This window comes from Mobula birostris, chromosome 4 (genome assembly GCF_030028105.1).
Source record: "Mobula birostris isolate sMobBir1 chromosome 4, sMobBir1.hap1, whole genome shotgun sequence".
Lineage (NCBI taxonomy): Eukaryota > Metazoa > Chordata > Chondrichthyes > Myliobatiformes > Myliobatidae > Mobula > Mobula birostris.
In genome coordinates, this window is record NC_092373.1 from 36,667,728 (window position 1) to 36,683,059 (window position 15,332).

At 41.3% G+C, this 15,332-nt stretch overlaps 1 protein-coding gene across 1 annotated transcript in view; it reads right to left on the bottom strand.

Moving 5' to 3' along the window:
- The window catches only part of LOC140196262 (uncharacterized), a 60,877-nt gene that overhangs the window by 3,327 nt on the left and 42,218 nt on the right, over positions 1–15,332 (bottom strand). The window contains exons 21-22 of the mRNA XM_072255161.1: positions 12,359–12,484; positions 8,832–8,957 (exon numbers count right to left, since the gene is read on the bottom strand). Coding sequence (XP_072111262.1) covers positions 8,832–8,957; positions 12,359–12,484 — 252 coding nt within the window. The remainder of the gene's footprint in view (positions 1–8,831; positions 8,958–12,358; positions 12,485–15,332) is intronic.

Here is a 15,332-nt window from a genome sequence, read left to right on the forward strand (position 1 = left end):
CCCTGCTGTGGACCACTCCTACAAAGAAGGGATCCGTATGCTCCACGACCGCTGGACTAAGTGTGTACATGTAGAAGGGGACTATGTTGAAAAATAAATGTGCTAGGTTTTCTAAAATTGACTCCTTCTACCTTAGGCCACGAACTTACCAATCACCCCTCTTAAGTACTTATACTTTATACCTTATTGTTGCCAAACAATTGATACTAGAACGTACAATCATCACAGCGATATTTGATTCTGCGCTTCCTGCTCCCTGGATTACAAATCGATACTAAATATTAAAAATTTAAATTATAAATCATAAGTAGAAAATAGAATAATGGAAAGTAAGGTAGTGCAAAAAAACCGAGAGGCAGGTCCGGATATTTGGAGGGTACAGCCCAGATCCGGGTCAGGATCCGTTCAGCAGTCTTATCACAGTTGGAAAGAAGCTGTTCCCAAATCTGGCCGTGCAAGTCTTCAAGCTCCTGAGCCTTCTCCTGGAGGGAAGGGGGATGAAAAGTGTATTGGCTGGGTGGGTCGTGTCCTTGATTATCCCGGCAGCACTGCTCCGACAGTATGCAGTGTAAAGTGAGTCCACGGACGGAAGATTGGTTTGTGTGATGTACTGCACCGTGTTCATGATCTTCTGCAGCTTCTTTCGGTCTTGGACAGGACAACTTCCATACCAGGTTGTGATGCACCCTAGAAGAATGCTTTCTACGGTGCATCTATAAAAATTAGTGAGGGTTTTAGGGGACAGGCCAAATTTCTAATTATCTACTTATCTTATTTAATTCCTATTATAAATTACCATTGAATTTACTTCCAGCGCACCACATTCTAGATCATAAATGATGCATTGAAATTTGTTCTCCTCTCACTACTTTATGGCACAATCTTTTACCTTTCAAACCCTTCATTATGTTGAATACTTCCTTTGATGAGAATATAACAGTTTATTTAATTTTTCAATGTATTTCCTGTTTTCCTGATTTGATTTCTGGTTCCTTGCGGTTGCCATAGCTGGGGAACAAGAGTGGGCTGTAGTGGGGATAATCTCCACTAAATGTTCCACACGGCGTGCATCTCAAATTGCCTCTGACAACCAAGTCCTGGCCTTCACAGGTGGCATACCTACTAAGCCTGATGGGACTGTTTCTACTGGCTGGAGAAGGTGCAAAGGTAGGTTATTGACGCCTTAAAATGAGTCACATCGTGCAGATGGGGTTTGGCAGCTCATCTAGGAGAAGGACAATTCTGATCTCAAACCTTCACTGCCTCGTTGCTATACCCACTCACGGGGAAGGCTTCGGGAGTAAACCCCGAGGAAAAATCTGAAGACTGAGTCTCTATGTTAGACATTTGATGCTGCTGGTGCCAAAATGTAATAGTCTCTGCTATTCCTTTGGAGTCATCAGCTATATGGTTAGTTGTTGCTTATTGCATGAGCAACAATTTGCTTTCCATATCGTACTGACAGTACAGATGACCCTGACCAATAGAGGAACCTTAGACCTGATTTGATTTTGTTTGCATCCAGATAGTGCCTAGCGCCCTTCCTAAAGAATATTTAAGATATCATAATGTTTTCCATTCATTGTCTGTGGTTGCTCTTGGAGACCTAAAACAGAGTTACAGAGTTTGTACACAGTATACAGATTGTGGTCATGTTGTACTTTAGTGAAAACGTTCTGGTTCCAGTTGGTGGGGCCAGTGAAAAGAAAGGAGGTGGAGCAGCCATTGTTGGAGTGGTGCTGCTTAGACAAGAACAGGTTTGGGTAAGCATAGGCAGAGGTCCCAAATAAATAAGTAAGAAAGTTTCTACTAAGTTTCTTTTCTGTTATTACATAGCTAGTGCGCTGAGAATGGATCCGGAGATAGTGGTATGTTCCTTGTCTGAGATGTGGGAAATTTGGGAGACCTCCAAACTCCCTGATAACTACACCTGCATGAAGTGCATCACGCTTCATCTCCTTAGAGACTTTTTTAACAAAATATACTTTATTCAAAAATAAAATTATTTACAATGAACCATTCACTGACTTTCAATCCTTTACAGATGTTTCCACTACATTATACAGTTCCACACTTTCAGCCACTCACATGGCACGCTATTGTTTCATCTTTACCCACCATTGTTGAGGGATATATTCCCCACCACCTGACCCCTCCTAGTCCCACGGGAGAAGAACTGTAAACCGTGGTCCTTCCCTGTCGGGCCCTTGCAGTGCCTGCACCAAGTATCAGTGCGTCCCTCAGCACGTACTCCTGCAGCCGAGAATGTGCCAGTCGGCAGCATTCTCCCACGGACATCTCCATGTGCTGGTAGATCATCAAGCTTCGGGCCGACCAAAGAGCGTCTTTCACCGAGTTGATGATCTGCCAGCAGCACCGGATGTTGGTCTCCGTGTGCGTCCCGTGAACAGCTCATAGATCAAGAGAGTCCTCTGTTACGCAGCTGCTGGGGATGAAGCGTGACACTAGCTCTTCCATCCTCCTCCACACCTTGGAACTGGAGCTGCAGCTTGATGTCCTTTGGCTCATACGGGAAAATGAGGAGGTGATAGACAGTAGCTACAGGGAGGTGGTCACTTCTAAGTTGCAGGATCTAGATAGGTGTGTGACTATAAGGAGAGGAAATGAAAATAGGCAGCCCATACAGAATACCCCTGTGGCTGTTACACTCAATAAAAAATACACTGCTTTCGATACTGTTGGGGGGATGAACTACCAGAAGAAGCTGCAGCAACCAGGTCCCCGGCTCTGTGACTCAGAAGGGAAGAAGGGAAGAAGAGATGTGCAGTGCTGATAGGGAATTCTGTAGTTAGAGGAGCAGGCTGGAGATTCTGTAAACGTGAAAGAAACACCCAGATGGTATGTTGCCTTCCAGGTGCCACAGTCAGGGATGTTTCGGATTGGGTTCACAACATTTTAAAGGGGGAGTGAGCAGTCAGAAGTTGAAGTACATGTTAGTACCAATGACATAGGTAGGAAAGGGGATGAGGTCCTGAGAGAGAATCTAGGGAATTAGGTCAAAAGCTGAACGCTGCGTCCGTAGTATGTTACCAATGTTTTCTGTGCCTATGGATTTAGACTGTGGACTATGAGTGTTTTTTCAGTCATTATAGTTTTTTTTATATTCTGCACTTTTGCTGATTCTTTCTTGTTTTTTGTACAGGGGAGAGGAATTTGGGGGTTATGATCTTGTGTTTTGTGCAGGGGGAGAGGGGTCTGAGTGCCAAAGATCTTGTTGTGTTTCATGCAGGGGAGGGGCTTTTGGGGTTAATAATTGTGTTGCCATTCTTTTTTGTGTGGGGATTGGAGTGTGTTTGCTGTTCATGAACTGAATTTCATGGTTGTTCTTGGTTTTGTGGCTATGTGGAGAAGAAGAATTTCAGAGTTGTATACTGCGTACATATTTGACAATAAATAAACCTTTGAAGCCTTGAAAAGCAGGGCCAGAAGTGTAGAAATCTCTGGATTGCTGCCTGGCCATGCACCAGTGAGGGTAAGAATAGGACGATACGGCAGATGAATGCGCAGCTGAGGAATGTGTGCAGGGTTTCGGATTTCCAGATCATTGGGATCTCTTCTGGGAAAGGTATGACCTGTATAAAAAGGACCTGTTACACCTGAACTCAAGGGAGACCAATATCCTTGTCAGCAGGTTTGCTAGAGCTACTCAGGAGGATTTAAAATAATTTGACAGGGAGATGGGACCAAAGTGATAAGGCAGAGGATAGGGCAGTTGGTATACAAGTAAATGCATTTTCGAAAAAGATAAAAATTGAAAAGGGTGATGAATACAGGACTGAAGATGTTATATTTGAATCCATACAGTATACGGAATAAGGTAAGTGATCATGTAGCAGAGTTAGAGATTGACAAGTATGATGTTCTGGGCATCGATGAGTCGTGGCTGGGAGAATATCAGAGTTGGGATATAAACACCCAGGGATACACACATTGTATCAAGATGACAGGCAGGCAGGCAGAGAGGGTGGGGCAGCTCTTTTAGTAAAGAATGAAGACCATAAGACCAGAAGGCATAGCAGAATTAGGCCATTTGGTCCATCAAGTCTGCTTCGCCATTCCATTATGCATGATTTATCCCTCTCAACCCCATTCTCCTGCCTGCTCCCCATAACCTTTGATGGCCTTACTAACCAGGAACCTATCAATCTCTGCTTTAAATATAGCCAGTAACTTAGCATCTACAACCATCCGTGACAATGAATTCCACAGAGTCACTACCCTCAGATTAAAAAAAATCCTCCTCACCTCAGTCCTAATGGGACATCCCTCTATTCTGAGGTTGTGTCCTCTAGTTCTAGACTCAGCCTCCACAGGAAACACTTTCTGCACATTCACTCTATCTGGACCTTATAATAGCCGATAGATTTCATTGAGATCCCTCATTCTTCTAACCTTCCGCGAGTACAGGCCTAGAGCCATTAAATGATGTTCATACATTAACCCTTTCAATCTCAAATCATTCTCTTGAACTTCCTCTGGACCCTGTCCAATATCAGTACATCTTTTCTGAGAAAAGGGGACCAAAACTGCTTACAATTTTCCAAGTACAGTCTTACAAAGCCTCAGTGTTACCTCTTGTCTTCTTCTATTCTAGTCCTATAAGTTCCTCAGATAAAGGAGCAGAATTAGGCCATGTGGTCCATCAAGCCTGCTCTGCCATTTCATAATGGCTGATCAATTTTCCTCTCAGCCCCATTCTCCTACCTTCTCCCCATGTGCCTTCATGCCCTGAACAATCAAAAATCTAACAACCTTGGCTTTAAGTATACTGTACATGAAGATGTGGCCTCCACAGCTGCCATTGGCAATGATCCACAGATTCACCACTCTGTCTAAAAGTCTTCTCGAAATGAATACTAACATTACATTTGCCTTCCTTACCACTGACTCAACCTGTAAGTCAACCTTTAGGGAATCCTACACAAAGTCTTTCTGCACCTCAGATTTTTGAACATTCTCCCCATTTAGAAAATGGTCTACCACTTTATTCCTTCTTCCAAAGTGTATGGTCACACACTTCCATACATTATATTCCATCTGCCACTTCTTTGCCTATTCTCCTAACCTGTCAATGACCTTCTGCGGAATCCCTGCTTCCTCAACACAACCCGCCCCTCCACCTATCTTTGTATCACCCGCAAACTCGGCCACAAAGCCATCAATTCCGTCATCCAAATCATTGATATATAACATGAAATGAAGTGACCCCTATGAAATGCCATTAGTGAACGGTAAACAACCAGAAAAGGCCCCATTTATTCCCACTCTTTGCCTCCTGCCTGTCAGCCAATCTATCCATAGTAGTATCTTTCCTACAATACCAAGGGCTTTTAACTTGTTTAGCAGCCTCATGTGTGGCACTTTGTCAAAGTCTTTCCAAAAATAAAACCATAAGACCATAAGATATAGGAGCATAATTAGGCCACTTGGCCTGTCAAGTCTGCCCCACCATTTTGTCATGGCTAATCCAATTTTCCTCTCAGCCACAATCTCTTGCCTTCTTCCCATATCCCTTTATGCCCTGACCAATAAATAATCTATCAATCTCGATCTTAAACATACATAAAGACTTGTCCTCCACAGCTGCTTGTAGCAAAGAATTCCACAGACTCACCACTCTCTGGTTAAAGAAATGTCTCCTTATCTCTAAAAGGATGCCCCTTTATTCTGAGACCATTCCCTCTAGTCTTAGGCCCTAAAATCCAAGTAAACAACATCCACTGACTCTCCTTTGCCTATTCTACCTGTTATTTCCTCTAGGAATTCCAACAGGTTTGTCAGGCAAGATTTCCCCTTAAGGAAGCCACACTGACTTCGGCCAATTTTATCATGTGCTTCCTACTACCCCGAAAACTCATCCATAATAATGGACTCCAGCATCATCCCAACCATTAAAATCAGGCTAACTGGTCTATAATTTCCTGTCCTTTGCCTCCCTCCTTTCTTAAAGAGTGGAGTGACATTTGTGTTTTTTCCAGTCCTGTGGAGCCATTCCAAGATCTAGTGATTCTTGAAAGATCACTAATGATGCCTCCACAATCTTTTCAGCTACCTTTTTTCTGAACTCTGGGGTGCAGTTCATCTGGTCCAGGTAACTTATCTATCTTCAGACCTTTTAGCTTCACAAGACCCTTCTCCTTTGTAATATCAACACTCTCACTTCTGCCCCTGACAGTCTTGAATTTCTGGCACATTGCTGGTGTTTTTCATTGTGAAGACTGACACAAATGCTTACTAAATTCATCCACCATTTCTTTGTTCCACATTACTACCTCTCTAATGTCATTTTCCAGTGGTCAAATATCCACTCTCAACTTCTTTTTATACTTTATATATCTGAAAAACTTATGGTATTCTCTTTTATATTATTGGCTACTTTACCTTCATATTAGAGAGAGTATTAAAAAGACTGATTAATGCTTCTCCTGATGAGAAGCAGTGGCACAGATCTATAGCATTATCTGAAGAGGACACCATCAGTGATTCAGTCTTGATTGCTACCGCGTATGATTGGATATCAAATGAAGCAGTAAGATATCCTTTAATCTTTCTCCTTTATATAGGGTCTAATCATATATTTGAATCTGCCCTGGATTAAACGGAGCAACATTCAGATTTCTAATATTAATGCATGAGCAGATTTCTAGAGTTTCTCGTCAATTTCACACTGCACTGTCCTGATCCACATCCGTTTGCCATGGCTACTTTAAGCACACAAGGTTTCAGCTGCATTATTTGCAAATGAAGTCATGACATTGGTACAGAAAATAAATCCAGTTCTGTGAACAGTCGAGAGGAATACATTCTGTAGTAGCATTTTGTATTTCTTGTGAGATCAGCACATGAATGTTGGTGTGTTTGGGTAAATTAGCACATTTATGCTTTTAACTGTGATTAATCATTTCTTTAAATTAATTTATTCCTTTAATAAAGGCAGAATTTAAAACATTAAACTGCAAACTTAACTCAGATGCTACTTGTCTAGTTGGAATGTGCAACAAATTATATTTCAAATGTAACTGGAAGTATGTAAATAAACTTTACTATCACAGGATTGAAGGGCGCCCTTTCAGAACAGAAATGCAAAAAAATTTTTTTAGTCAGAGGGTGGTGAATCTATGGAATTTGTTGTCACGGGCAGCAGTGGAGGCCAAGTCATTGGATGTATTTAAGGCAGAGATTGATAGGTATCTGAGTAGCCAGGGGATCAAAGGTTATGGTGAGAAGGCGGGGGAGTGGGACTAAATAGGATAAAATGGATCAGCTCATGATAAAATGGCAGAGCAGACTCGATGGGCTGAATGGCCTACTTCTGCTCCTTTGTCTTATGGTCTTATGATGATTTGTCATTGTTGATGCTGAATAAATCATTACAGCTGCATTGAAAAGTTCCAATTGTGTTTTTGCAATTTTGTTGACAAGTTGATCTGAATACACATTCATTGATATCTGGAAACGAAAAGTTTTAGTTAGCTACTATGGGATCAGGTGGTACATTACCAATCTACTGATTGCTTGATATTTCTAGCAACTCACTGATTTCCCACTATTGTTTTATCAGATAACTCGAATGCATAAAGACACCGAAAATGTTCATGAGCTAGTGGACTATAAACTGTGTGACATTGTCTTAGGTAGGTTCTTGCTTGGATCTATCATAGATCACTCAACTGCACCAGTGACCCTCCTTCCAATTCAACATGTATGGTATCTGTAGGTTTGAGGACATCAACCTGTCTTCTTTCCACCTGACTGGGTAAGAGCTGGAACGATCATCGAGAAAGCTATCATTATGCAGTATGAAGCAGCCCATCTGATTGACAACCTACTAGTCATAGAAAGCTTCACTTGTTTTACCACATGTGAATTACAATTGTAATTGTTCGTTAGTGTACTGAGTTCAAAACGCACTACAGCTATTTTTATAGTTTACTCTGGAAGGACAGGCCAAGCTCATGATACTAAATGACTACTATTGGTTATATTTTCTTCACATAATATTATCAATAAACAGTACAAGTTTAAGGAGAAATTAAAAGTCAGAATTGAAGGGGGAGGGGGTAGAGAGAGAGAGAGAGAGAGAGAAGGAGAGGGAGGGGGAGAGGGGGAGTTTGCTCTTGTCTCCCCTACCAGTGGAAATGACTTTCCTGCATCTATCTTATCTATCCCTTTCATAATTTTATATCTTTCTATAAGATCTCCTTTCATTCCTCTGAATTCCACAAAGCATTATTGCACTCTCTCCTCAAAGGCTAACCACCCCTGCTCATCTCTGAAATCAACCTGGCCCAAAGGCAGAGCAGCGGAAAAAATTCAGCGAAAATTGGTAACTGTAATAATAGGTAACAAAATAACAAGCCATGAGGTTGGCTGGTCTGATGGGTGAACAATGACATTGGATGAGAGCTGGGTTTAAATAGGCTGCAGGTAATTCCTGGTAGGTAGGTAGGTAGGTGATTTTGATTGCTGGTATCACAGTACACTCAAGTTTCTGCAGCCTCTAGTGAAGTGGTGGCAGTATTGAAAGAAGCATGTTTAATTACCTGATTTCACAGGATAATGCAAAGAAATTGTTGATGATTTACATACTAGACATTCAATTATTTATACTGATTTTTTCTATACATTCCATGTTAAAATTTCACTGTCATGAAGTCTCACAGAGAATGAAAGATTATCTGTTTTCATTCAATATTAAAAATACTAAATTTCTTTGTTAGGCCACATAACTGTTACAAAACATTAAGAACTACCATAATAAATATTATTCCCTAAATCTGATAGAATTATACACTCAGAAACAATCCTACCATCACAAAGTGAACTATTGGTGACGTTGATGCTGAATCCCGGATTACAACTGCACATGAAGCCTCCGATTGTGTTGTTGCAGGTTTGCTGACAGTTTGATGTGTTGGTTGCACATTCGTCGATGTCTGCAGCAAAATAGGACCAAATCTCAATCACATTTATGTAATTTGCATTAAAAATTAATACACTTTTTCTTAATATAGTCAAGTTCTATTCAGTTTCTGATGCGACCTTCTATTATAGAAAAATCAATATTGTGATGACTCAGAGAGAATGAATGTGTGCTCTTTTAAAGCCTTTATCAAATGAAGTTATGACATTGGTACAGAAAATAAATCCAGTTCTGTGGACAGTCAAGAGGAATACATTCTGTAGTAGTATTTTGTATGTCCTGGGAGATCAGCACATGAATGTTGGTGCGTTTGGGTAAATTAGCACATTTATGCTTTAAACTGTGACTAATGTATTCAACCTGAGCCTGAGGCTCCGGAGGGTTCCTGTACTGTGGAAGACGTCCTGCTCATCCCTGTGCCGAAGACGCCGCGCCCCAGCGGCCTCAATGACTACAGACTGGTGGCACTGACCTCCCACATCATGAAGACCCCGGAGAGACTTGTTCTGGAGCTGCTCTGGCCTATGGTCAGGCCACACTTAGATCCCCTCCAGTTCGCCTACCAGCCCCGACTAGGAGTTGAGGATGCCATCGTCTACCTGCTGAACCGTGTCTGCGCCCACCTGGACAAGCCAGCGAGCACTGTGAGGGTCATGTTTCTTGACTTCTCCATTGCGTTCAACACTATCCGCCCTGCTCTGCTGGGGGAGAAGCTGACAGCGATGCAGGTGGATGCTTCCCTGGTATCATGGATTCTTGATTACCTGACTGGCAGACCACAGTACGTGTGCTTGCAACACTGTGTGTCTGACAGAGTGATCAGCAGCACTGGGGCTCCACGGGGGACTGTCTTGTCTCCCTTTCTCGTCACCATTTACACCTCGGACTTCAACTACTGCACAGAGTCTTGTCATCTTCAGAAGTTGGATGCCATAGTTGGATGCATCAGCAAGGGAGATGAGGCTGAGTACAGGGCTACGGTAGGAAACTTTGTCACATGGTGTGAACAGAATTATCTGCAGCTTAATGTGAAAAAGACTAAGGAGCTGGTGGTAGACCTGAGGAGAGCTAAGGTACCGGTGACCCCTGTTTCCATCTAGGGGGTCAGTGTGGACATGGTGGAGGATTACAAATACCTGGGGATACGAATTGACAATAAACTGGACTGGTCAAAGAACACTGAGGCTGTCTACAAGAAGGGTCAGAGCCGTCTCTATTTCCAGAGGAGACTGAGGTCCTTTAACATCTGCCGGACGATGCTGAGGATGTTCTACGAGTCTGTGGTGGCCAGTGCTATTGTGTTTGCTGTTGTGTGCTGGGGCAGCAGGCTGAGGGTAGCAGACACCAAAAGAATCAACAAACTCATTCGTAAGGCCAGTGATGTTGTGGGGATGGAACTGGACTCTCTCACAGTGGTATCTGAAAAGAGGTTGCTGTCTAAGTTGCATGCCATCTTGGTCAATGTCTCCCATCCACTACATAATGTACTGGGTGGGCACAGGAGTACATTCAGCCAGAGACTCATTCCACCGAGATGCAGCACAGAGCGTCATAGGAAGTCATTCCTGCCTGTGGCCATCAAACTTTACAACTCTTCCCTTGGAGGGTCAGACACCCTGAGCCAATAGGCTGGTTCTGGACTTATTTCATTATTTACTGGCATAATTTACATATTACTGTTTAACTATTTATGGTTCTATTACTATTTATTATTTATGGTGCAACTGTAACGAAAACCAATTTCCCCCGGGATCAATAATGTATGACTATGACTATAATCATTTCTTTAAATTAATTTATTCCTTTACTGAAGGCTGAATTTCAAACATTAAACTGCAAACTTAACTCAGATGCTACTTGTATAGTTGGAATGTGCAACAAATTATATTTCAAATGTAATTGGAAATATGTAAATAAACTTTACTATCACATGATGATGATTTGTCATTGTTGATGCTGAATAAATCATTACAACTGCATTGAAAACTTCCAATTGTATTTTTGCAATTTTGTTGACAAGTTGATCTGAATACACATTCATTGATATCTGGAAATGAAAAGTTTTATTTAGCTACTATGGGATCAGGTGGTACATTACCAATCTACTGATCGCTTGATATTTCTAGCAACTCACTGATTTCCCACTATTGTTTTATCAGATAACTTGAATGCATAAAGATACCGAAAATGTTCATGAGCTAGTGGACTATAAACTGTGTGACATTGTCTTAGGTAGGTTCTTGCTTGGATCTATCATAGATCACTCAACTGCACCAGTGACCCTCCTTCCAATTCAACATGTATGGTATCTGTAGGTTTGAGGACATCAACCTGTCTTCTTTCCACCTGACTGGGTAAGAGCTGGAACGATCATCGAGAAAGCTATCATTATGCAGTATGAAGCAGCCCATCTGATTGACAACCTACTAGTCATAGAAAGCTTCACTTGTTTTACCACATGTGAATTACAATTGTAATTGTTCGTTAGTGTACTGAGTTCAAAACGCACTACAGTTATTTTTATAGTTTACTCTGGAAGGACAGGCCAAGCTCATGATACTAGATGACTACTATTGGTTATATCTTCTTCACATAATATTATCAATAAACAGTACAAGTTTAAGGAGAAATTAAAAGTCAGAATCGAAGGGGGAGAGGGGACAGAGAGAGAGAGAGAAGGAGAGGGAGGGGGAGGGGGGAGTTCGCTCTTGTCTCCCCTACCAGTGGAAATGACTTTTCTGCATCTATTTTATCTATCCCTTTCATAATTTTATATCTTCCTATAAGATCTCCTTTAATTCTTTTGAATTCCACAAAGCATTATTGTACCGTCTCCTCAAAGGCTAACCATCCGCGCCCCCCCCCCCCCCATCTCTGGAATCAACCTGACCCAAAGGCAGAGCAGCAGAAAAAAATTCAGTGATAATTGGTAACTGTAATAATAGGCAACAAAATAACAAGCCATGAGGTTGGCTGGTCTGATGGGTGAACAATGACAGTGGATGAGAGCTGGGTTTAAATAGGCTGCAGGTAATTCCTGTTAGGTAGGGATGTGAATGTAATTTTGATTGCTGGTATCGCAGTACAATTAAGTTTCTGCAGCCTCTAGTGAAATGGTGGCAGTATTGAAAGAAGCGTGTTTAAATACCTGATTTCACAGAATAATGCAAAGAAATGGTCGATGATTTACATACTAGACATTCAATTATTTATTCTGATTTTTTCTATACATTCTATGTTAAAATTTCACTGTCATGAAGTTTCACAGAGAATGAAGGATTATCTGTTTTCATTCAATATTAAAAATACTAAATTTCTTTGTGAGGCCACATAACTGTTACAAAACATTAAGAACTACCATATTAAATATTATTCCCTAAATGTGATAAAATATACACTCAGAAACAATCCTACCATCACAGAGTGCAGTATTGGTGACGTTGATACTGAATCCCAGATTACAACTGCACATGAAGCTTCCGATTGTGTTGTTGCAGATTTGCTGACAGTTTGATGTGTTAGTTGCACATTCGTCGATGTCTGGAGAGAAAAGAGAAGATGACATATGAAGCACATGCTTAGCACTTCTGTTTGCCAACAAATACTTTGTTCAAGAGCTTCAGAAAGGACTGTACAATGGTAACACACAGTATAGAGTTGAGGCACTAAAAAATATTTCCCTGTCACTGTAAACATGGTCAACTGAGTGTTTGTGACTCTCTTTACAGACATTGATGATTGGCATCAAGGTATACTCCGGTTTACAAACTTTTGGGAAAGTGGCAGTATTATGGTGGGTATATTCTTTAAAATTCATAGGTCAATATGAAGAAATTATAGAATAACTATCGAAAGATACAGCATTTTACTTTGACTTGTATAATTAATTCTGTGGAAATTTACCACCACAGTGTACTAGCACAGAAGCAAATGCTATGAATTTCATCCAATATTAAGGTGACTAAAATCCATTTATAGAGCACATCAGTTTAAAAAGGCATTGAGGTCCAACACATTAAGTATCATTCCAAATGTCTGAGAAAGGATATGTTTAGAGAAGATCCCACTATCACAAAGTGAAGTATTGGTGACGTTGATGCTGAAGCCAGGATTACAACCACACACAAAGCTTCCGATTGTGTTGTTGCAGGTTTGTTGACAGTTTGATGTGTTGGTTGCACATTCATCGATGTCTGCAGCAAAATAGGACCAAATCTCAATCACAATTATGTAATTTGCATTAAAAACTAATACACTTTTTCTTAATATAGTCAAGTTCTATTCAGTTTCTGATGTGACCTTCTATTATAGAAAAATCAATATTGTGATAACTCAGAGAGAATGAATGTGTGCTCTTTTAAAACCTTTATCAAGGTGACTGAAGTTCACTTGAGTTATGGGAGACAATAATTTGCAGAAAGTAAGAATTTGTAAACTGAGAATTGTTGTGTTTACAAATTCCTACCATCACATATCAAATGATTGGTTGTGTTGCTTCTACACTGTAATATCACAGAGCAACAAATGATATCCTCTTTCACTCAATATTAATGTGGCCAAAATTCATTTCTGTGCATGTCAGAAATGCCACTTTAAATAGCATTTCTGAAGTCTGAGAAAATGCTTTTAGAAAACATTCTCTCATCATAAGGAGAATAATTAGATACGTTGGTGCTGAAGGCAGGATGCCAACTGAACATGAAATTTCCGATCGTGGTTGTTGCAAATGACCTGACAGTTTGATGTGTTGGTTGCACATTCATTGATGCCTGGGTAGAAAGGAGGGCGTCACATATCACACACTTGCTAAGCATTTGCTTGCCAACACCCACACTGTCCATTCATACTAAAATCTTCAACAGATTGCAGGATACACTCTACGGTGTCAGCACAATGCATGGTGAAGCACCATAGCTGTACATTCCTTTCAGGAGATTGTCAGTCATAAAAGATATTCTGAACTCCCACATTAAATATTACTCCCAAAATCTCATAAAATATATCATTGCATAATATCCCACAGTCACAAAGTGACTTATTTGCAGTATTGATTCTGAATCCTGGATTACAACTGCACATGAAGCTTCCGAATGTGTTGTTACAGATTTGCTGACAGTTTGATGTGTTGGTTACACATTCATCGATGTCTGCAGGAAAAGAAGGAACAAATTTTATGTAATTGACACTAATAACAGATACACTGTTTTTAATATGGACAAGTGTTTTGAGTTTCTGATGTGGCCTTGTATTGTAGAAAGATCAATACTGTGACGACTCAGAGAGTGAATGGATGTGCTTTCCCAGTCATCATCAAGGTGACTGAAGTTTTTTTGAGTTATGGGGCACAATAATCTGTAGAGAGTAAGAATTTGTAAACTGAGAATCATTGTGATTGCAAATTCCTAACATCACAGATCGAGAGGTTGTTTGCGTTGCTCCTACACAGTAGAACCACAGAGAAACGAATGATATCGAATTTCATTCAATATTAAAGTGACCAAAATTCTTTTCTGTGCATGACGGAAATGCCACTTTAAATATCATCTCCAAAGTACAAAAAAAAAATTCCTTTGGAAAAGACCCAATGTCACAAAGAGGATTATTTGTCTGTATTCGGAGCAAGAAGGCTGCGAGTGAACAGCTGTTTTCTGGAGCGCAGGCAGTTTGTTACTACTTGGAGTAAAAGAGAGGCGAGACTGCGCAGGCGCGTGACGTCAGCAAGTAGATGGTGAAAAGTTTAAAAAGAAGACCGCCATATCCAGCGGGCAGTGTTCGCAGTGGGCAGCGGAGTGAGAGGCAGCAGAGTGATAGGGCTCTGGCTCAACGGGCTTAGGCAGTAACAGGACGAGGCAAGGTAGGTTTACCTGTGTTATTTGCGGAAAGGAGGAAGTATGTGTGTGAAGCCGATTTTCTGTGCTCACTGTCAGATGTGGGCGGTCCTGGAGTCTCCCAACCTCTGGACGGCCATATCTGTACCAGATGTGTTGAGATGCAGCTCCTAAGGGATTGAGTTAGGGAACTGGAGATGCCGTTCAATGTCCTTCGTCTGGTCAGGGAGAGCGAGGTGGTGATAGAAAGGAGTTATAGGCAGGTGGTCACACCAGGGCCATGGGAGACAGGCATGTGGGTCATTGTCAGGAGGGGGAAGGGAAGAGTCAGGTACTAGAGAGTACCCCTGTGGCTGTACCCCTGGACAATAAGTATTTCTCTTTGAGTACTGTTGGGGGTGGGGGAACAGCCTACCTGGGGGTAAGCGAAAGTGGCCGTGCCTCTGGCACAGAGTCCGGCCCTTTGGCACAGAAGGGTAGGGAAAGGAAAGGGATGGCAGCAGTGATAGGGAACTCTATAGTTAGGGGATCAGACAGGCAATTCTGTGGACGCAGGAAAG